Source organism: Diadema setosum, chromosome 10 (assembly GCF_964275005.1).
Source record: "Diadema setosum chromosome 10, eeDiaSeto1, whole genome shotgun sequence".
Taxonomy (NCBI): domain Eukaryota; kingdom Metazoa; phylum Echinodermata; class Echinoidea; order Diadematoida; family Diadematidae; genus Diadema; species Diadema setosum.
In genome coordinates this window covers 13,049,612-13,073,425 of record NC_092694.1, presented here as the reverse complement: position 1 = coordinate 13,073,425, position 23,814 = coordinate 13,049,612, and the positions used below count along the sequence as shown (strand labels likewise).

General features: G+C 37.9%; 1 protein-coding gene across 1 annotated transcript in view; it reads left to right on the top strand.

Moving 5' to 3' along the window:
- The first annotated feature begins 3,561 nt into the window (after positions 1-3,561).
- Positions 3,562-23,814, top strand: part of LOC140234045 (protein FAM135A-like) — a 46,094-nt gene continuing 25,841 nt past the window's right edge. Inside the window, exons 1-2 of the mRNA XM_072314127.1 lie at positions 3,562-3,702; positions 13,000-13,079. Coding sequence (XP_072170228.1) covers positions 3,626-3,702; positions 13,000-13,079 — 157 coding nt within the window. The 5' untranslated portion in view covers positions 3,562-3,625. The remainder of the gene's footprint in view (positions 3,703-12,999; positions 13,080-23,814) is intronic.

Here is a 23,814-nt window from a genome sequence, read left to right as displayed (position 1 = left end):
ATTGTTCCTAAAAGTGTCTTGACTACACTGTATAATAGCATCATAATGCCTCACTTGATGTATTGTAATGTTGCCTGGGGTAATACTTATAACAGCCATCTTCATAAATTGTTTATTGTACAAAAGAGAGCTATCAGGCTAATAACAAGCTCACACTTTACTAGGCCAAGTGCCCCCCAGTTCTTACAGCTGTGTTGTTTACCTCTAAACGAGTTAGTGTGTTTTAACTCATTGGCATTCATGTACAAGCTTCACATGTCCAGTTCTCCCTCCTTATTTCTAGATTTGTTCGTCAAAAACTCAGTTGTTCATTCCCATAATACACGACAGAAAAACCTTCTGCATCTACCTCGTGTAGCTACCAGTATTGCCCTAAATTCTTTTTATGTGTCTTGCATAAAAGAATGGAACATGTTGCCCTCAGATGTTAAAGATAGTACCACTTTTTCCAGATTTAAAGTGTTGGCTCGGAAGTATTTGCTTCATCGATATTCTCAGTCTCATTGATGCTGCTCCTTTTAAATTCTACATACATGACTTCATCGCATCGCTTTCCATTTGAGTAATATAGTCTAATGCCAATTATGTTTTGCTTTAAAATTCCATAGGTAGAGTGTGTGTGTGTGTGTGTGTGTGTGTGTGAGGGATTGAGGAATTCCACTAGAATTATTCTATGGCTTTAATGTTTGTATATAGTAGTGAGTTATTATATTACATGTCTTAACTTGCCTTTCCAGGGGTTCTTATTATACAAGCTTGCTTTTCTAAGACCCCTCCACTTTACATCTATATGCATCTACATGCATTGTCAATTTATATTCAATTCTGCAAATTGTTTTAATCACATATTCAACAATGTATTCCTTGTTACATATTATTGTTCTTATGTAATTTTTGTATTGTGGAAACTTTTAATAAACTTGAACTTGAACTTGAACTTGAACCGCGGAGTTGAACTGGCCAATCTTTGGGCGAAACTAGCATTGGACGAGCTAAAATCTATTGAGCTTTCTTGGCCGCACGTCCGCTTTACCGGCTGGAGAGTGCGTGTACTGGAGTATGTAGCGAGCGAACTTCAATGGATTGGTGATCGTGATTGTGATAACTGCATGCCAGCTAGCTAGCATAGCTAGCACATACGACTGTACCTGTAACGGTACAGTAGGTAGTACGTGCGTACTATGTGCATTCAATAACGTATGTATGTACATGTACTCGGATCCCGACGTGACATCGTCGATCGCATACAAGTAGGGCCTACCGGTATACCTCATCACGAGAATTGTGAGCTGCCACTAATTTGCCAGTTGATTCTACTGCTTGTTGGATTCGGAATTCGGATACATATGATGTTGGTCTTGGACCAACACACACACATGAACAATCTGCCGATATTTAGGGGCTAAACTTGTGTGCAAAATTCAATTGTTGTTCCTTCGTCGGTGATCCATGGTTTCACACTTCGGCCCGAAGTTCGGGGAAGCCTTTCCGATTACGTACAGTACCACACTGCACACAGCCTAGTATTGGTAAGTCAGTGTTTACGTTCACTCGTACCCGGCCCGGTTTGTACATTGATGCATGCACTCTAACGTTAGAGCAAGGAGGTTTAAGAGATGGAGTTCCAACTGGCTGTAATTATTCAAATAGTTGTCACTTTTCTATTGATGTACAAATTCCACAGGTGCATCTGTGCCTTTGCTTTAGTGGCGGGGTTTGATGCCGCCGTCTTGCTGAGCAATCTGAAGAGGCATAATCGTGATATAGTCCCCACCGCTGCGTGTCCGTACTAAATACAACCCTACCTAACCCTTAACCGCAGCAGCGACCCCATACGGACAGATACGTACCGTAAAGGGTACAGCGCCCCGCGACGGGGTTACCTAACCCTATTGACCGATTCTGTGACGCGCTATGTGTATTTTTGGCATGGGCAGCGCCATTACTGCGGTGTCTCAGCCGACCCCCCCCCCCCCTTCTCTCTCCCCACCCCTCTCACGCGCGCAGAATGAAAAAATGGTTGCTTTAGCCAATGGGCGTCTCGTACTGAGTGCGCGAATGCTTGCTTAGTGCGCGAACCTTTGTTACAAGTGCGCAATAAACATGTTGCCCGTGGGGTGGGGGAGAGCAGGGGGGGTCGGCTGAGACACCGCAATTTGAGCTCATGGCTGCGCCCAGTGCCATAAAATGTCTGCTGCCCTCAACGAACCCGAATCGGTCAATACCCTAACCCTAGTCCGCGGGTGCACGCGCACTGCGGTAGGGCCTATGGTGGGGACTATATCAGAGCTGTATCATGTGAAAGCGTTTAAAACTGTACCCTCCTGGAAAGCCGGTTTTATCGCTTTTCCACTTGATTCCTCCAAATAAAACTGATATGGAATAATCTTCGAGTAGGCCTATAATTATATAGTGTATTAATAGATATATCAGATTAGTGGCCGGGCACGGCCAGTCGAGTAATTTTCATTTTCATTTCGTCATTTTTTGCGCAATTTCTGTTCGCGCATCTTCGTGTCTTTACCAGTATATACCAGTATATTACCACCTATCTTTTATAAGTAGGGATGGCGAAAAGTAATTACCATCACAAAGACATATTTTCGTTAGAAAGTGGCTGATGATTATGCAATGAGACATGAGTCAATTGTCTTCCTATCTGCGCGGCAGATCCAGTTTCCCACATGCCTCAAATACTTTCGAGTGGCGGCATCAAACGTGACTTCAAAGGAAATATGACAGTTGTGACTCCATTCTCTTGAACCTCCTTGGTTAGAGCGTCTTCAAGATCCTGCTTAGCTCGGGACATCGCCTAGCCTGTGGCTGTCGTACCGCTATAGACTACGCTAGTATAAATTTATATACTGCCTCCTATGTAGGCCCTACATTATTTGTACGGAAGTCCAGTCCGTGCCTTAGTTTGAAATACAACTTACATTAATATCTACTAAGGTAGATAGTCTACAACTGTACAAGGTGAGGAAGAGGCCCGTGTCTTCTTCTTCCTTCTCCTCCTCCTCCTCCTCCTCCTCTCCCTACTCTTCCCCCTCCTCTTCCTCCTCCTCTTCCTCCTCCTCTTCCCCCTCCTCTTCCTCCTCCTCTTCCTCCTCCTCTTCCCCCTCCTCCTCCTCCTCCTCCCTCTTCCTCCTCCTCCTCCTCCCTCCTCCTCCTCCTCCTCCTCTTACTCTTCCTCTTCTTCTTCTTCCATTAAAGTATAGAAAACCCCTCTTGCTTGGCAGACAGATGAAGGCCTAACCTATGTAGATCTAGGTTTCTAGTGGTTCTAACCATTGGAGAGGTCGAGAATCTACATATTGTATTGTAGTCGTATTTTCCCTTGGCTTTGTTGGAATGTAAGGTTAAATGAAGTTGTAGGCCATAGGTAACTTATAACATAGTTAATACTGTATTCTGATATTATTAGTGGCTCTGTATCCTTTTATATTTTCTCATTCAGGAACATGGTCTTCAGTTGGCAGTGATGGCATGCTGATCGAGTACCTGCAGAAATGTGTTTTTTTGGCCAATCCCAGTGAAAAAAAAAAAAAAAATTGCAACGCAAACATGGAATAACAATCCACTAAGAGGACTTCTTCTGTAGCAGGGAAACGGCAAGAACAGCAGAATGTTGGACTTACAGGCAACCATAGAATTCTCTGTGGAACTGGAACGCTTTCACAACATAGACCTGTTCCAGAGAGGGTGAGCTATGATAAACAAACCTTCAGTTCCACATGTCCACATTCTTGTACTGGGACTAATAACTGGTTGTAGATCTACATAGTGCTGACAGTTTGAAACCTGCTCTATAACCTCTGTTTTGAAAAAAAAAAAAAAAATGTTTCATGACAGGGCTGCTGCCAACACTGGAAACTAGTTGAGAGTGAGACTCCCATAGGGCAATGCTATAATTTAGGAGTCAAAATGAGTGAGATCAATAGCAATGCATGCAAATGAAATAAAGTTTTAAGAGTGAGAAAGGACCAAAATGCGTGAGTCTCACGCTCAATGCGTGAGAGTTGGCAGCCCTGTCATGATGAATAAAGCATGAGATTCAGCCAGGAAACATCAATTGGCTATCTTATGAAAATAAAATGACAAAAGAAGCAAAAGCAACATCATGTAGACTACTACATAAAGCCATTCTCTGTTTTCAAAAGCAGTAAAACTAATGTGGACATGTTGGACTAGCATTTAATTTATCTTTCCCACTTTGTTTTCATTGTGAACAATGAAGTGCACATTTACATTGTGTAATTCAACACCTATTTCAATGGCTCTCAAGCTTTTCTTGTGTGTGAATGTCATGACAGTTATAGCTTTGTTGTTAGTCGTATAAATTTAGTTGCAACTTGTACGGTGTACAAAATAAATTCCACACAACATACCTTGTACTTTGTCTTCATGTGGCCAACTACAGTGCACTCCCATGATGATGAAGTCCTCAGGAACAGCAGTTTTCTTTCATCGTAACAAAATACAAGTAACTGAACAAATACAGCAAATAAAGAAAACACACAAACCATGCATGTATTTAGTGTATTGAATACACGACATAGAAGTCTATAATGCTGGAAAGCAATGCCAAATGGCATGCTAGTACATTGTGTAGAACATCGAATCTCACGATTTTCATCTTAATCATCAAAGAGAGAGCATACAGTGTATTAACATTAGCTGTTTGTATTTTCAGGCCTAGTTTCAAAACACATTCTATACTCTGTATAAAAAGTCATAGTTTAGGATTTAACTATAGTTTGTCATTCCGAAGGTTCCTAGGGTTATAAAAATTTCATTATTCTGAAGACTGGTTACTCTAAAGGCTCATTCAATGTACAAAGTTCAATTATACCTAGGATTCGTTAATCCAAAAGGTTTGTTGACTGAAAATGAAATGGGGATTGTTATTCCGCAGCTTTGTTCTTCCAAAAAATTCATTCCCAAAATTCATAATTCTGAAAGTTAGAAAGTTCATTGTTCCAAACGTTTGTAAGTTTGAAAATTAAAAAAAAAAAAGGTTTGTTATTCTGAAGGTTTCTAAATAATCCAATAATGAAAAAAAAAAGTTTTTTATCCCAAAGGTTCATTTATCTGAAGACGATATAAGGATTGTAATGTTCAGTTCTGTTTAGTGAACTCACCTTTTTTCATACTTTTTGTCTTTTGGATTAACAACCATTATGGTGTATCATATTACGACTATTAAAACTTCAGAATGATGATGATTCCTATCATTGTTGGAGTAGTGAACTTTCAGAAATATTGAGATGCCATGAATGTTCATAACAATGAACCTCATTTCATTATACAGTAGATTGTATCGACAAAAGTTCTCAGTAAAAGTGCATAACACAGGCAGGGGATACAAAGCAATTTCTGTATACCAGCAGCCATATGTCACTAAATGTGAAGCATTCGCCTATCATGCAGAACACTATGTTCTCCTACATTTATGTGTTTGGTTTTTTTTTTTGCAAGCAATCTGCATAATTTCATTATTTATGGAGGACATTTCTTTTGTTTTTCTTTGTCAGTGGTGCTCGGAAATGACTTCACAATAAAAAAAAATTCTCTCTAACCTTGAATATTCATTATAAAGCAAATTTTGTACCATACATGTAGACACGTGTCAGTGAAGATAATTTTGGGACCTGAATTTGTGGTTAAAACGGGAGTGCAATGTACTGTAAAAGTGGATATTTTTGTGTGACTAATTTTTCGTGCTTGGCTGGGTGAGAAGAGTTTCGCGTGTTTTTAATTCCGCGGAATCAAGACATCAACCACTAGAACATCGATGGCATGAAAAAATATTCGTGTGCTTTTATTTTCGTGCTAGTTTTTGGTTTCGCAAAATGCGTGAAAATTTTAACACCGCGAAAATGTACACTTTTTAATACAGTATTATGTTGCCTATGAGGAGGAGGTACACATTGCATTTTGATATCAAGGTGCCATCCCGAAGGGGCATTCCAGACAATTTTTTTACACATCATGTATTGGAAAGTATATAAATTGTTAGTGCCATACTGTAGTTTTGTGGAATTCATTGTGCCCCTATTAATATTAAAGCAGATTTACAAACCAATACTCTGAAAAACCCCAATTACAGTTATAGTGCACTGAACAAGGATGATGACATTACAGCACGGAGACCATGTGTACACTTGAGAGGCTTACAGTACGGTACTGTTTTGTAGCACTGTACTGGTAATCCACCTCAAGATTTTCTACTTGCTTTTGTATAATAACAAGTTCATTGTGTAGAGTTTGTATGCATGCTTTCTTCTTTAGTTCTGCTTCTGTACCCAATCATGCATAAATGTAAAGCTACATACTGCATGTCATCATCCTTGTTCATTGTGATTTGTTATCAGTTTAGAAAACATTCTTACAAATTGTATTCCTCATCCCAAGCACTTTAAATCCTGAATGTCTGTACAAGTATACCAGGGATATCCAATGTATACACTCATTAAATTCAAATTAAAAAATCTAAAAGTCATCTGGCATGTTAGCTATTCAACACTACACAGTAAAAGTAGGGTACATAACCTTGGTACTGAGTACCGGTACCATCAAGTGTAATTACAGGTGTACGTAAAATACAAGCCTGTGTGGGTGTCTTGCAATACACTGTAGATAAATTCCTGATGCTACCAAAGTGTTTTAAAAGTTCTTGCTCCTGTATAAAGAAAACAGACAAAAAAAAAAAGCAATCAAATGAATTTAACCATCTATCAGATTTGAGTCTGAAGTCCTAAAGAAATCAATGCATACCATCCTGCCAATATGTTGTCTATGCACGTACAAGTAGTAGACTGTGAGATAAATCAATTAATGAAATACATTGTAGATAGATGGATATAAATAGAAAGTGGATAGAATGATTGATTGCTCGATAAATTGATTTGGATATATGCTACCCACTGAGTGGGAATTGGATTTCCTCTATTGCCACGGTAACCCTGAAACAGCCAAAAGATTCTGTTGTGGTTGGGGAAAAGGAGAGATTTTAAGGGGAAGCAACTTATTTGTTGAAGAGGTGATCCTAAGGGACACTTCAGCCTTTTTTTTTTTCATTCATTTCAGCTTGACTTCTTGGTAGAGAAAACTGTGACACAGATTGTACAACACTACTTTCTGTTCAGTTTAGAGTTCATCTTTATTTTATTTGCTGTACATTGTTTGTCACTGCAGCCAGTAAGAAAAAAGATTCTAAGATACTGTACATGTAAACAAACTGAAGTTTGGTTGTAAGATCTGCTACCTAAGTTGTTACTTTATACATGGTGAAGCTATGGCAAATTGTTGTTGAAAATTGATGCTGGATATTATTTATTATAAAATGCATCAAAAAGCCTAAATGTTTTGATGCCCAGTATACATCTTCAGTATTGCTCATAAACAGTAGTGTTGGAATGTGGGTCCCACTGGGTAGGGACCTAAGTGTAAATCATTCAGTTCGGCATTTATGAGCACAGTGATGCAGTGTAGTTGTTCATAACATCATGTACTATATTGACAGCATACATGACAAACTTTTCTGTTCTAAAGTTTTTGTAATGCATTTGAACACTTCACATATCATATGTAGCTCAGTGAGCAAAGATAACAATTTTTTGATATTTTAATACAATGTATTCCCCACAATTTTTAAGTTGTATCTTTTTAAAACATGGACTTTTGTCAGCTGAAACGTCTTTGATTAAGTTGAACAATTAATTCTTCAGCCTCTGTTGCAGATTCTTTTCTCGTGATGGCACAGAAAAATTCGACCTTTAGTAATACTTGTACAAAATGTTTGCTGACAATGATTATACTTAATGGCCCGAATTCACGAAGGTGGTATAAATGAAACCATGGTTTAAACCATGGACAAAAACCATGGAGCGCCAAGTGTCGCATGGAACATTTCGTTACGAAATCAGTCATTTCATCGATGAAATTATTATTTTGTAACGAAATGATAACATTTTGTAACTAAATGAACATTTCGTCCATGAAATGATAATTTCGTTAATGAAACGGTCATTTTGTCGACGAAATGACCAATTTCGTAACGAAATATTCCGTGCGACACTTGGCGCTCCATGGTTTTTGTCCATGGTTTAAACCATGGTTTTATTTGTACCACCTTCGTGAATTCGGGCCATTGTGTACAAATTGTATTGTGCATGCTGTGTTCCCTATCACACAGAACAATGAACCTTAATTATGATTACACTGCTGCAATTGCAGTGTATTCATTATTCCCCTGTGTAATGAGCAATACCTGTCAAAGTAGACAGTTGTTGCCATTTTCTCCATTTCATCAGCATCATTAGGCGTCTGAAACAGATGATTCTGTCCAGCCTATAGGCAGTAAATACACAGTTCCAGGAAGTACTTTTGCTTTCAACAAAGCCACACATAAAAATCAGAGCATTTGAGTGACATCAACAAATAGGGGGAAAAACAACAAAACTTACAAATCTGTTTGAATACATGCCTAAAATTCATTAAATCTGGTATTGAAAAAGTGTATTATATTATTCCTATTGAGAGAGAGGGAGAAAAAAAAAAGACTGTTGCTGGCATCACATTGTACCATGGGTACACTGTGTACATGGTGTATCGTCAAATGTATTTACTTTTTGTGTGTTTTGTTGTTGAAATGGTGGGAGTTACACTACAATGTATCTCACTATAGGGGCAAGCATCAGCTAAATATTTGTTTTCTTCTTTTTGTAAAATATATTAGTCTACCGTGAATATACAAATTGTAATCCCCACAGTTGTAGTGACCCTATGCCTGTTGTGGCCACTTTGATATCCCCACGTAAATGCATGTCACCTGTTTTTATGCAGTTCTAATACAATAAGGTGGGCAATATTTTGCTGTGATTTTTCAACAGTTGCAAACTTCAGGGTGAACTTTTCTGTTTGTATTAAAAAGTTACATGTGCACAATACTTTCTTTTGTTTCACACAACAACTTGTCTATGGGGAGGGGGGGGGGGGGATAACCAATTTGCTTCCATAGAGTAAAAGAAACTAAAAACAGTTCGTTTCTGCACTCATTCATTTCTGAGCACAACAGGTACAACTTCTGTAGTTTCTGTACAGTAAAAATGGAAATTTTCGTGGTGTAGAATTTTCATGCATTTCGCACAACCAGAAGCTGGTGCGAAAATAAAAGCACACAAATACCTTTGCATGCCAAATGTTCCACTTTTTAATGTCATGATTAGAACAGGATTAAAAACATGCGAAATTCATCTTACCCGGCCAAGCACGAAAAATTACTCGTGTAAAAATATCCACTTTTATAGTAAATTCTGAATCTTCTGCTGTGTTTGAATGGAAGATATGCATGCATGTTTGTAATGTGTTATAGACTTGATGAAATTAGATTAAACATAAATCAGCTACAGTAGTCAATAGTGATCATATGTCTTTAAAGGCAACAACATCAGTTGATATTCATACAATGCCTTTTCCACTTTGAAAACACAAAGTGCATTTTATGTTTTCCTTGAGTGGTCACTATGTGCAGGTTTGGCTGACTGATGTTATACAGCATGCAGAGATGTCATGAACTGTTTACTTTTTTTGCAGCATTTTGTACCTTTGCTTTTTTTTCTTTTCTCTTCTTTTTTTTTTCGGGGGGGGGGGGGCGAGGGGGCAAGGGTGCCAAAAATACTGCAGGTTTAGTTGAAAGTACTGTTTTCCTAAATTGTACTACATTGTTGTATGCATGTATAATGCTTGAAAGGTAAAATCACTGGTTTTCTGCCAAACATGCCTTTTGCAGCCCTAAAAAGAACATACCACACTACTGTTATGATGCAAGGTTGGCATCCCCTAACATGCCCACCCTTTGCTGTATAGGGAAATTGATGCCTTTACAGACATTTCTAAAAAGAAAAATCATATTTTTTTCTTTGCATCAAATGGAATATCGTTGAAAATTGACTTCTGCACAGACAATCCAGGCATATAAATAGCAAGATACATTTGTACCCCTGATAGGATTTGTATAGTCAAGGTCACAATCTGTGGGCTGCCACAGTAGTTGTTTTCATCTTTATTACAAACTATGCAAATGTGCTCTATTTACTCCTGATGAAGTACAAGTGTAGCATGTACAAGTACTGTACAATAAATGTCGGCTACATGGTTTTGACAACCGGCATCACTTGAACCTGTATGTATTCCAAGCATTGAGACATTCACATTATTATGTTTGATTGTCTGTTTACAGTTAGTAGCTCATGTTTACTTGTTACATTTGTTTGCCACTTCATATGTATACAAGTTTGGCTACATTTGTCCGCAATTTAAAGACTAAATTACGGTTGAGTTCCAATGAGGGTTGCTACTGCTACTTATTGTACAAAGTGTACACTGTATATTTGGATGGCATTCCTCCCAGTGGTACCAGAGGCCAAGCAGATTTATGATATGAACTACAATGTAGCAGCCTGATCATACTGTTGATCTGTCTAGAGTGGGTTCTTCAGTTATGTAGATGGAGTGGACGAACCTTGGACGTGAAAAGAATTCGAGGGGGGGGGGGAGCGGGGTTGTTACAGCATTATCAGTGATACCCAGTGACTCATACAGCCAATACACGCACCACCATGTGTGTCGCAGATGATATCTCATACACATGGTGTATCAAAGTCCTACTGTTGTTCTACGACTGGATCTGTTGATGTGGCCCCAGTAGTGCGTGGCGTTTAAGACACCATATAATTTCATGTGATGGGACACGCCAATTCCCCTCCCCTCCCATCCCATCCCCCCAAAGAAGCAAATATATTCTGGGCATGACTCAGGGATCGTATTACCCTGCCCAGTGTCATTCCCAGTTTGCAGTAGTCTAGTGTGCTCCTTTAAAGGGAAAGTTTCCCCAAACACTCGCATACATTCCGACCTTGGTTATCAGGTCATCTCTTTTCTCGATCACTCTCTTATCCAGACATGGAGTGGCTCTTGATTATCTGTACATTTTCAGTGCAAAATATTAAATACAATCATTTCATTTCATTTCATAAATGCATTGTAGTAGCCGGACTGATGTGCACAATTTTGCTCTTCTAGAGCTCAGGGTCTTACATACGGTACTCAGGTTCTACAACTTCTAAAAAAGTTTAATGCCTTTAACCTATTAAGACCTTTAAATCATTCAATGACTTCATGTCATTACTTTAATTCTAAATGTGCACACCACTTAGAATTTGATCCAGTTTGCTGTCAAAATTTAAAACGTCGCTTTATTTTGCTGCTGCTAAATGCCTATATTGAATTGGATGTATAGTATTGAAGTAATCTTTACGAAAAACAGTACAAGTTTGGTTTTCAGCAGGTTACTTTATAGTTTCTTTGAGATACCATAGTTGACTCCTGACATCATAATAGTCTTATGATTTTCTTATTTGCTCAAACTGTTGCTGCACCACTTTTATCTGATTAAAGAAGACTTGTACTCAAGATGAATTCTCCTTTGAGAGAATTAAGGATGCCTTTTTGGAATGAGTATTACAAATGTAAATTGTCTCAATACATTCACTATGTTTCAATCCATTCTATGTAGCCACCTGCACATTGGTATTGGCCTTGAGGTAACATCTCAGATGCCACAACCATCGTATCGCCATGAAAGGTTCCATAGTTTAATGAGAGCGCCCGGGGCAATATTCTATAATTGATGCAAATATTGCATTTCCATCATATGATTCATCAGACTGAGTCTGCATTTCCAGTTTGATGAGCTTGACCTTGAACTATAGATGGCTTATGAAAGTAAGCATTGGTAATCTCAGTAAACTACATTCTTGAAAGTTGTATGCTTTACAGGATTAAAGCTTAGCTTCACGATGTTTCTCCAAACTAGTTTCCCAAATGTAATATCCACTCTGATACCAGGGTATTAATACTCTGACCTATTTGATTATTTCAGGTGCTTTATACAGTATGGAACTTGACCTTCTTTTATTTGTGTCCACCACACAAGTGTATTTATAATTTTATGTAGGTAGTGAAACAAATCTAAATATGCATGTGTGTGTGTTTGTCTGTTTGTCTGTGTTCCTGTTTTATGTGTACGTGTAAATGTGTACAAATGTGTATTGTTCATACACAGACACTTATAATACAGGTTGATGTTTACACACAAAATAACCTGTATGTGTCATGCATGCCTGGTCGAGTGTGATAAAGTACATGTACATTGTACAGTGTACAAGCAGGGAGGTGCACCTCCCTGGTACAAGTATGGTATGCACTAGCAATAGCAAGTACTGGTATACTTGTACAACCAACGTGAAATTATAAGATAAAATCTGTTAGACTAATTAAAATTCTAGGCTACCTAAGCGGCATGGCTGAGATTGCTGAGAGTAAATTCCAGGCCATTACACACATCGGTTGGAAAAATGTGTGCCTAATTCAGCTTTGACGTATGTGCTGATGGTGTTTTAAATCAAATTATTCCTATAAAGAAAAAAGTCCACTCTAGTGGCAAATCATGTTTGAATAAAAGTACAATACAGGGAATATAAAGTTTTGTTTGATATCATTTTTTTTTCAAAGCAATAATCAGTTGCAATCACTTTCCATATAGGCCTGCAATGTATGTGTCACAGTGAGTTTTAACAGATCAGGTTATACATTTAATAGCGTTGTTGCCTTACAACTCAGGCATCATTTCTGTCTTTTTTGGTAAAAATATTTCAGCAATCATTTTTGTGTTCAGTGGTTTTTGCAGACTGTAGCTCCTTCATTCATTTCAACTCGAGAGAAATGTGATGAAAAGAAATGCATTTCTTCCCTACGAGACCATTTCTAAAATGGGAATTTGTAAAAGATTTTTCTGCAAGCCAGTGAAGGAAATGTGACATGATAAATGTTGAGTTTACTCCACAAGTGCATTCAAGATCCAGAACACTAAGTGCATTCACTATTAATACCATTTTCACTTTTGACCTTTTTGGTCTCTGGTTGTCCCTCATGCAGATTCTACAACTTGCAGACGTACATCAAGGTTCCGCCAAAAGCACCGCTAAGATGTGAGGTCTCGCTGCCACGGCAACCAGGTGAGGCTATCAAAATGAAGATGAGAATCTTGAAAAAAGATGTGGGGAGGTGTTTGTTGTACAGAGCTAGTCTTGTCTGCATGCTCATCTAGTATTTATGAGCATGAAATGAAGCCATGCAGTAATTGGGGGCAATGGAATAGAATGTGAAATGTCAAATGAGATTTTCACGGGGGAAAAAAGACTTAGTGTGGCATTTCGTATGATTAATTACAATGTACTTTAGAATTAACATGGTATTGGGGTCACCATTCTCATTGAAATACCAGGGTAAGACTTGGTATTTCTCTTGGTGCTGTTCTCATTCATGTACGTACATATGTATGCTGTGATATTTCTGGTAATATTTCTGGCATTGCGTGCATTTATATCTTCAACAAGTGTAGACATAAAGTTTTAGGTCACCTGAGAGCTACACTGTTATAGTGTCTGTCTTTCATGACATAATTCACACTTCAAATCTCCTTCAAATCTCACAAGCATATTGTATTTCATTGGAAGTTTGAATTTACCCCCCTTGGGTACTGTACAGTGCACTCCCTTTATAACAAACACGGTATACTATAGTGACAAATTTTTTACTATGAAGTCAGATTCAGGTTCTGAAATTGTTTATCTTATACTCTGCCGTGCAGCTGTAATGATATTTATATTTAAATGATAAACGAAACTGCCACTCCTGAAGACTTTGTTGAAACAGGAGTCATCTGTATTTCACAATGTATTTCATGATGTATATTTTCATTCACATTGTAGGGTAAAAAATACTACGCAAATTACCTCAGTTACACCATCAGTGTGAATGTACCTTGAGAGTGAGGTACAATTGTACATGTATACTGCAAGTAAAAGCGATATTATGGTCATGTGACCAGTATGTACATCGAGATGTCTGTGCAACACTGACAGTGTGAACTGAGTTTTGATAGCTGACTTCCAAACTTGTAAAATATGTTGATAATTATATAATCCTTAGAGTTTGACTTGGAGACTTCCCCCTTGTGCTGCATTATATGTACGTAAATACTGCCTCCCTGATTTTGCAGTTTGCTGGGTTACCGGTACATACATGTACCAAACACTTTCCATAAATTTGCCCTGATGGTAATTAGGGCAAGATCCCTGTTAGCCGTTGTCAAAGGTTGTCCCACTACAGTGAGCGCAAGTGGAGCAAGCAGAAGGTGGTTACGCAAAACTAGTCAAGCCACCGGCCAGAGATAACTGTACATCGAAATTTCTACACTACTGAATTTAAATTATTACTAAATTTGCTACCGGCATTGGATATAAACAAAAACCACAGTCAATCAACAGAGTGCCATCTAAAAAAAGTTCATTCATAATACATATTTTGTGCCCAGGGTCGATGGTCGCAGATCTAGTAATTTTATTAGTCAAAGTGACTAAGTTATTTTTTCAGGAGGAGTGGTGCATACAGTCTGTCCATATAATTAGGTTATACGCTATCAGCGTATCACCTATTGTGATTGTCAAAATCTCTCTTTATTTTTTTTTATTCTTCTTTCTTTCTGGACAATTTTGTGTCGTCAATATCTCAAGAATGACATTACGAAATAACATGACATTTTCAGTCAACATGTCTCATGACAAAATCTAGCCACAATAAGGTTTTCATGACAGTTACATATCTATGACGTCATCTAGGTGCCATTTTGTGATTTTCGGACCTTGTCACATGATCGATCATAACTTCATAACTAGATGTAATTTCTGTATCATTTTCGGTGGACATGAAGTTCAGGTCACGCTCTATCTTACTTTTTAACGCTAGTTACACAGGTCATCATTACGTTTGCGTAAGCGCGCGTCAAAATTTTAAAAGGCTCAAAACGACTTCCCAATGGGAAATCTCGAAGTTTCAGACAATTTTAAGCGTTTCAAACATTTTCTCGCGTGCGCGTCCGTCCGCGCAATTTCGCGCGCAGAGCCCGTAAGCAACATGAAAATGCAATTTTTTTGACTGATTTGGATTCCTGATACTTTGAGTAATAATATCCATTGATTTCCGATCGATTACGACCTATAACAAAGGAATGCACTGGCGTCAAAGTTGAAATTCCGCGTGCGCGTCTTTCTGCAAATATAGTGAAAAAACATGTCTTTGTTTATTTCGCCATAGCTCTTTAAATCGTCCGTTGACCCTATATTTCTATTGCATATTTCAAAAGTATATGAATTGTAAGTAACATTCCAAGTATCAGTATTGCCAGGAATACGCGATGACGTCATCATATCGTCATTTTAAATCAAAAAAGTGGAATTGATTTTTTTGAGGTACTGTTTCTGACATTCATTTGCTCGTATCTCTGTTGTTTAAGCTCAATATTACCCCAAATTCAGATATGTTGCACTTTGAACATTTGCCTTTCAAGGCCATGTGATGGTTTTGAAATATGATGACGTCATCATACTAGAAATTGTGATTAAAGGTAAAGACTCAAAATCAGACAAGTTTACGTGTTATGTCTATGGGAGGTGATTTTTTTTTAAACCATGCATTGACTTGACAACGTTTAAGCACCTTTACCTCATCTGATTTTACTCCATTTCCTCTGAAACATATGTTGTAGCTGAGACAACAAGCTTAGTAATCATGCATTTTATGTTTTCAAATCTCCTCATCAGGTTGACAATTTTGCAATTTAAAACTGAAAATGAGAATGCAATCTGTACGGAACGATTCCCAATTTTTCTTTGCAACTGTATATTGATCGAATCCACGCTGCCACTTGTGGGAAGTTGAATAGCGCCATCACAAGTCAACACTGTCACGATAGTATTTAGATTTAAGTTTCGCACTCGATCTTCAGGACAGCCATGTTGCATAATCGGTTAGCGCGCTGGTTGTTCATAACGCCATACCGGAAGGCGAGAGGTTCGACTCCCACAGGACTTTTATCCGTTCTTTCTTTTTTTTCTCTTTTTTTTTCGGCAGTTCAGCTTTACTCCGATGTCATTTATCGTATTACTTTATCAAGTGTACGTAACCCGTGAACACGGCTGCTCTATTTCCCTTGTTTTGTATTGGAGTTTGGAGATTGGGTTTGCTTCATTAATTTTGTCACACTTAATGTTGTAAATTGCCCCTTGTTACAGTGTCCCGCTTGCCACCTTTCGTTTGCTCTTTCCTTTTCTCTTCATTGGTTATTGTTATACTGTAACAGGATAGGTAGGAACATGTATGTTTAAATAACTTGCAGGAATGGGAGCTGAATTGATTAACTCTAGTCCAGGTGTATGGCGTCTCGCTCATCTCTTTGAAATTCCAGGTTGTTATTGTTTGACCCAATAACGAAGTTGTAGACAGGTTATATGTTGTTATAGAGGTATCTTGTGCCACATGAATGGAAAGCATCACTGTTTAGTAGTAGTAATGAACTTTTTCATGTTGTATATGGTATAAATATTTAAGATAAATATATATATATATATATATATATATATATATATATATATATATATATATAAAAAGATTAAAGATAAATTTCACATCCAATCTTCGGTACAGCCGTGTGGCTTTATAGTCACTTAGCGCGCTGCATGGTCATTATGCACTACCTTAGGACGAGATGTTCGAGACCCGCAGGACGCTATCATTTTTTTCTCTCTCTTTCTTTGTGTTTCTTTTGGCAGTTCAGCTTTATTCCGATCGATGTCATTTATCGTATTATCTTATCAATTATACTACCCCACGACACACAGTCGCTCAAGTTCCTCTTTTTTTTTTTGTCGGAGGCTCTAGGTTGGATTTGCTTCATTTATCATACGTATTGTTTAAATTGCCCTTGGTACAGTGCCCCGCTTGCCACCTTTCCTTTTCCCTTTCCTTTTCTCTACGTTTGTTCCTGTTATATTGTCACAAGACAGGTCGGAAAATAATTTGCATAACTCAACTGGAGCAGGAATGGCAACTGAATGAATTAACTCTAGGCCAGGTGTATGGCGTCTCGCTCATCTCTTTGAAATTCCAGGATGTTATTGTTTGACGCAATAACGGAGTTGTAGACAGGTTTTATGTTGCTATAGAGGTATCTTGTGCCACATGAGTAGAAGGCATCACTGTTCAGTAGTAGTAATGAACTTTTTCATGTCCCTCCATGTCAATTATAGTGTGGTTTAAAGGGGTTGTGTGTCTATCTGCCAAAGAAAAGGAATAACTTATTTTCGTCATGGCTGTTTCTCTATACGTAGCCGTAGGTAATGAGTGTTGTTGGTATCTGAGCAGTGAAGAACAGAGCATCAGGCTAAAATCCCCCTTAGTTATACGCGCTAAGCGTTCAATTTGATATATCTTTCTTTATGAAGTCAATCCCTGCTAATGGAGTTACAGAATTATGTTATGACACGTTTCACTGAAAGTTTGTAAAGCAAAGTTTATGGACAAGGCAAGCAATTGTACATGAATATACCTACCATTGATTTCAGAGGGAAATTATGGTATGCATAAATGTAAGGGTATCATTGCTTTGGAATTGCTGAGACAATATGCTTGGCACGAGGGCTTCCACTTCTAATAACTGATCCCTTTGAAGATGTGTCGGTCACGGGTGATCGTCATGATTCATCTTTCACGTAGAAGCTTGCGTTCCACACTCTTGGTTCAAGAAGACTTACCATCATACTTCAAATTGTTATTAAAGGTAAAGACTCAAAATCAGACAAGTTTACGTGTTATCTCTATGGGAGGTGATTTTTTTTTTTATGTGCATTAACTTGACAACGTTTAAGCACCTTTATCTCAGATGATTTTGCTCCATTTCCTCTGTAACTTAAGTGTGTGGTAACTGAGACAATAAGCTGCAGTAATCATGCATGTTATTCTTTGAAATCTCCTTATTAGTTTGACAATTTTGCAGTTTAAAACTGAAAATGAGAATGGAATGTGGACAAAACGATTCCTGATTCATCTTTCACATACATAAGTTTACGTTCCTCTTTTTTTTCTCGTCGAGACGTATGGCCGAGTGGTTAAAGGCGACGTCTCAGAGACGTGAGGTTGCACACGTGCGGGTTCAAACCCCACAAGATCACGAAACAAATTACTTAGCTATTTTACTTTTTTTTTCTTCAATTTTGTATTACATATATCGTCCATGTAGAAATCACATTCATATATAAACGCACCTATACACACACACAGACACACACACACACCATATCCCTCTTTTTGTGTTGGAGACCATATTGCTTCGACTGCTGCAAAATTTTGCAGGCTGACTTTGTCAAACTGATCATAATATGTAATGACGACGACGAAGGTGTTGTACTTTGAACAATTGTCTTTCAAGACCACATCATTGTTTTGTACTTTGATGACGTCATCACACTGAAAATTGTGATTAAAGGCAAGGTATCAAAACCAGCCGATTATAGGTTTTATGTTTACGACACGTATTTTTCCCAAGTTGCCAGAAATGGCATAGCGACATCAGTAGTTACAAGGCCGCATTTCCGTCTAGCAATGCAATACATGTTCACGCGGCCACGTTGGTTGAGTGGGCATTGACTTTTCTCCCTGTAATATCTATACATTTCTTTTTTGCCTTACCATTTCCGTGGATGTCCCGTGGCCGAGAGGTTAGGGAAACGGTTTTGCATGCAAACTCAATTATAACTTCAAGGTGTCTATATCACATTCTTTTCTTTGTCGATCACAGATGACCGACATCTGATAACCCCAAGCGTATCACCTAACTCGTCAGTCTGACGAGTTTCATATCTCGTGAATAATATTAATAATCATAATCACAGCTCTCAAAAGGCCCTTGCACCAGTTAACGCTCGGCTCTCTAGCTTTCTTCTCACAACTGTCAGTACTGTCAACATAGCAGAGTGAGCGCCTTTGTAACTATTGCTATTTTAAACTGCTTTTTAAATTTTAATCTTCGTAAAAACCCCAGACGGACTTTCACCAAACTTGACAGGTAGCATCCCTAGGGAGATGGGATCTTGATTTGGTCAAGTGGGCACAATGCCCCCACTCCCCCCCCCCCCCCCAATTGAGGAATTTATTTAAAAATCTTCTTCTCTAGAACCAGAACAAGATCAAAGTTGATACTATGGGTAAGTGCACTGATGACTGTAGTTTCAAGTTTGTTCATGGCAGATACAGGGGGGAGGGTCCGAGTTGGACCCTAAATTTTACATACATTCATCTTCTTGAAAACCCCATGACAGATTTTCACCAAACTTGACAGACCTAGCATCTCTAGGGGGATAGGATCTCAATTTGTTCAAATGGGCAGCATGCTCCCCATGGGCACCCAAACCCCTCAAAATTATGGAATCTTTTATCATCTATAGAAACAGAAGTGATCTATAGAGTAAAGTTAATACTATCATATACACTTTACACTGTAGTTTAAGAGTTTGTAAACATGTGTAGAAGGTGAGCTTGCACTACTCAGGTGAGCACAAGACCCCTGGATCTCTTGTTTAATTTCTTTTTAGGGCAAGTCCAAGATAATGTCCCCTCAGATGCTCAAAATTCATCTTGATTTTATCAAAAAGTTATTGATATCATCTTGTAGCCAAAGAGTTAAATCATATGTTTCCAGCAAAGAAAATATTGAATTATGCAAATTTATGCAAGAAATATGGCCTTGATTTGCATAAATCAAAAACAAACCTTACGTATGGGACAAATTATAAATATTCATCTAAAATCAGTTGAATTTGTCCTTGACCTAGTTCCTTTATGGACATGACCCCTGTATGAGTTAGTATAATCTGCAATTGGTAAGACAAGGTCAGCACATTAATTATGCAAATTATGCACTTTCCCAGAACATAGTGTCCCATACGTAAGGATTTGAGTATGTTTTTTTAAGTTTTTTCTGAAGATTTGTAACATTGACCAATCATACTTTAGGAAGTTCTAATTTATTCATTTCAACTCCAGATTAGCAAAACTAAATGAGGAAATTTAATTAGTCCTTCATCTTATAACTAATTAAAGTTTGCTTACGTATGGGACAAATGCCTTACGTATGGGACATTACATGCAAAGTGAATGGGAAAACCGCCTTTTGACATGGATGCTATATGTCCTTACATTTGTTTGGTTAATGGTTATCTTTGCACCTACTCTGAAGAATATGTCTATATATCTGCCTCTCCTACTCAGATGACCTCAGGGAGAGTGTAAGGACAGCATTATTGAGTCATTCTATGATTAAGAAAGGAAAATAAAGAATATTCATTTATACTTGTAATTTCTTATTTTCATTACAGGCTGTGCAGCTGGTCTTGAATTAACATTCCCCGTTAACATTTTGATATTGGACATTTTCTTAATTCAGTTATCATTTTCAACTTTACCTCTCTACAAAATGACTTTGTCCAAGAATGGGATTCTCTGAGTGTCATTTTAGGTGCAGTACACTGTTCAGCATGTACCACAGGTTGTACAGCCTCAAAAGCGAAATCAAAACAATTGTGCTTATGGCGCGCATCAATGACAACATTATAGGTCTTACTGAAAAGAAAAATCACTTAAGGTGTGAGCAGGTAACTTTGTCATTACTTGAGTTGATAGCAAAGGAAAAACCCTATGAGAGTACACTTGTACTTTTTATTTTGATATGATTGTTAATATTTCAACTGTTCACCCTCAGAATATGTCATGACTTATCAAGGTCATGAACATGATTTCTGAAAATCCTGTAAAATGAAGACTATAGTTTACATTTGCTATAAACCACAATATCAATACTGGTTCTGTGGTTGCATGAATGTGGAAATTCAATTTTCTTTTCTATTTTGTGTTTGAAGAGACAGATGTGCTCTGAGACACCTTCATCAACTCATACTTACTTTGTACCCCACATCTACACAATTATCAACATACACTGCAATCTGGTAGTGTATGATCAAATGAGGTTATTAGAATTTATTCAAAATTGTAATTTGCAGATCAGTGAGTTACTTAAGTGTTTCAAATCTAGATTTGAATGTGCAAATGATAATCTTTCCTGTATCACTACACAAGCATGTATGTATGTACAAAGTAGCACAAATTTTGTCGTCTTTGGTTTCATAGACACGAAGCCAAGCAATTTGAAAAAAAAAAAAAAAAACAGAAACAGCATTGGTACATACATTCTTCTATCTCCTTAAAATCTAAAACTTTCATTAAAATTTGATTGATTTTGCAGTTCAGCTAAAATTCACATGGCAAAACATGATGATTACAGAGCAAAATGAAGTACTCTTGTTGTTGTGTTTTGTGCTCCATTTCAAACAATTATAAAGCTTTATAAAAACTTAGACAACTTGCAAGGTAAGCCTAGAGCTACTGAAAGTACCCACTTCAAACTGTATCTGCAAATACATTGTACATGACATTTGATTCTAAAGTTGAAATTATCAAGACTACAAATTAGTTATTGTACATGTACATGTATGCTATATCAAGGTCACAAGCTAGAATTTGCTCATTTTTTTTTTCATTTGATGAAAAAATATTGACTAGAGTAATTACAAATGGGCTAGAAATAGAGTGTCAGTATACTATTATCTGCATGTGTAGACATCATGAGGACAGTGTTAATGCATGACGGAATCCAAACTAAGACATTTAATTGTAAATTGGTAATTACTTTTATTTGTTTTATTTTAGCTTTTGCTGGGTACCTGAACCGGGAAAGTACCCACTTAGAAGTCTATTTCATTTGTTACATGTTGTAGCATGATTTGTGGAACTGAATATGACACTATGGGGAAATTTAAAGTCATTCCCATGAATGCATTTGTGCACTAAAGACAAATGTCCCATACGTAAGTTGAGCCATGTCCCATACGTAAGGTGTACTTTCGTTAATTAAACCAACTTCATGAAAATATGCTTTATTCTTTTGCAGTGAAACTTTGCTGAAAGATACTTCAGTATTGTACCTTTCTTCACTTCCAAACAGAACTTGATCAGTAAGGTACTTTCAGAGAATTTTCAGTTCAAACTTTATTTTGAAAAATCCAGTTTTTCTCTGGTCCCATACGTAAGTTGGCATATTTTTCTTAATAAAATAATCAACCCAAGGTCAAATGACACCAAACTTAAACACAATATTCTTCTCAAGAGTACCAGTCCTCCTGATGATAAACAATAAAATCCAAGTGCTCCTTCATTACTTTTCAGAGGTTTGAAATCTCTGAATGTCCCATACGTAAGGTGCGCGATATCTTGGACTTGCCCTTTAGCTCTCCTGAGCCAAGTGACTCAAGTGAGCTATAGTATGTATTGCAATCATTTGCTACAATAGCTGGCGTCTGGCATCTATCATGCAGTGTGCATCATCTTCTTTTTGAAAACAAGCTTCTCGAATTTGATCAAACTTAGCAGGAATTATCCATGGGGGAGAAGATCATAATTTGTACAAATGATGGTGATGTTTCCCTAGGGGGCTGTTAGGGCTAGGCCAAAATACCACCCAAAACAAATTTGATAATTTGTCACATTTTCACTGTCTTCGTGATAAAAAAAGAGAAGAATGAATTTTGCCCAAACTTTGAATAGCAGAAATCATCACTGGAGGAAGGGAATTATACAGTAGTTTGTACAAGTAGTGTTGCTTGCCAATGGGGCTGGCTGGGGTTTGGGGAGGGAGTTGAGGGCTAGGCCCACATACCCCGCGTTCACATTGGTCCCCCGCAACGCGGGGACAGCCACAAGAGATCTTATCTTTTTTACAACTGACCGTTCACATTGGTATCTCATCTGTCCCTGAGCTGTGGGGGCATTTTGGGGCTTGGAGCGAGCTCTGCCGCTTGAATCCAGGCATAGCGTATGCGCACATTTGATGACCACAGCTGGACGCTATCAATTGCGCCCCAAGGTCACTCTCCCCTCCAAATCTTGTCCCCGTACCCGACTTGCTTCGCGGGGACGAGAGGACAAGTCCCAGCGAGCGTTCACATTATGGTTTTTGAGGAGAAAGTCCCACAGCTCGGGACTTTCCCCGCGTCGCGGGGACCAATGTGAACGCGGGGATAATCCACATTAGGAGGGAGTTGCCCAAGGGGCCTGAAGCAACCCCAAAACCTCACCCAACCTGATGAACATATATACAGCAATAAGCTAAAATCCATGCAACTATTTACTGTAAGTTTTCATCAACCTTTTCATTGCATTATATACGTACATGTGTACAAAACTGTACGTATCCCCATGCAAAGTAATATTTAGATACTGCTACATGTACACATAACATATCTAGGACATTTTCTTTAAAAAACTGTTCCTTTCTTGATCAGACTAGTGTAACAATATTAGAAAATCCTCTTTTGCACATTGTATTAAACACAGTCACAGGTCAATTGATTTAGCAATTTCTGAAATTGCCAGAGTTGATTGTCATATAATTATCTGTCTTTCTGTCACAGAAAATTTGATGACCCAAATACATCAGAATCATTGATATTCTATTTTCCCAGTTGGTATTATGTGGTACAGTACCACCCCGCCAATTTCTGTCTATTCATGACTACCAAGAAATCAGCATTTCATTCATCTCAAAAATAGGTCAAACCAATCAGCTTTTACTGGGGCAGTACAGATGAAAGTAATATAATATAATTTTCATATATGTGCCAATGCCCGAAGTTGGCCATAAAGATATTCATATTAGATTTTAAGTTCCCAACACCTACATGTATATCTCTCTATTTAAGTACATGTATGTCAGTATATGATATTAAAACTAAGTTGTAAAAGGGA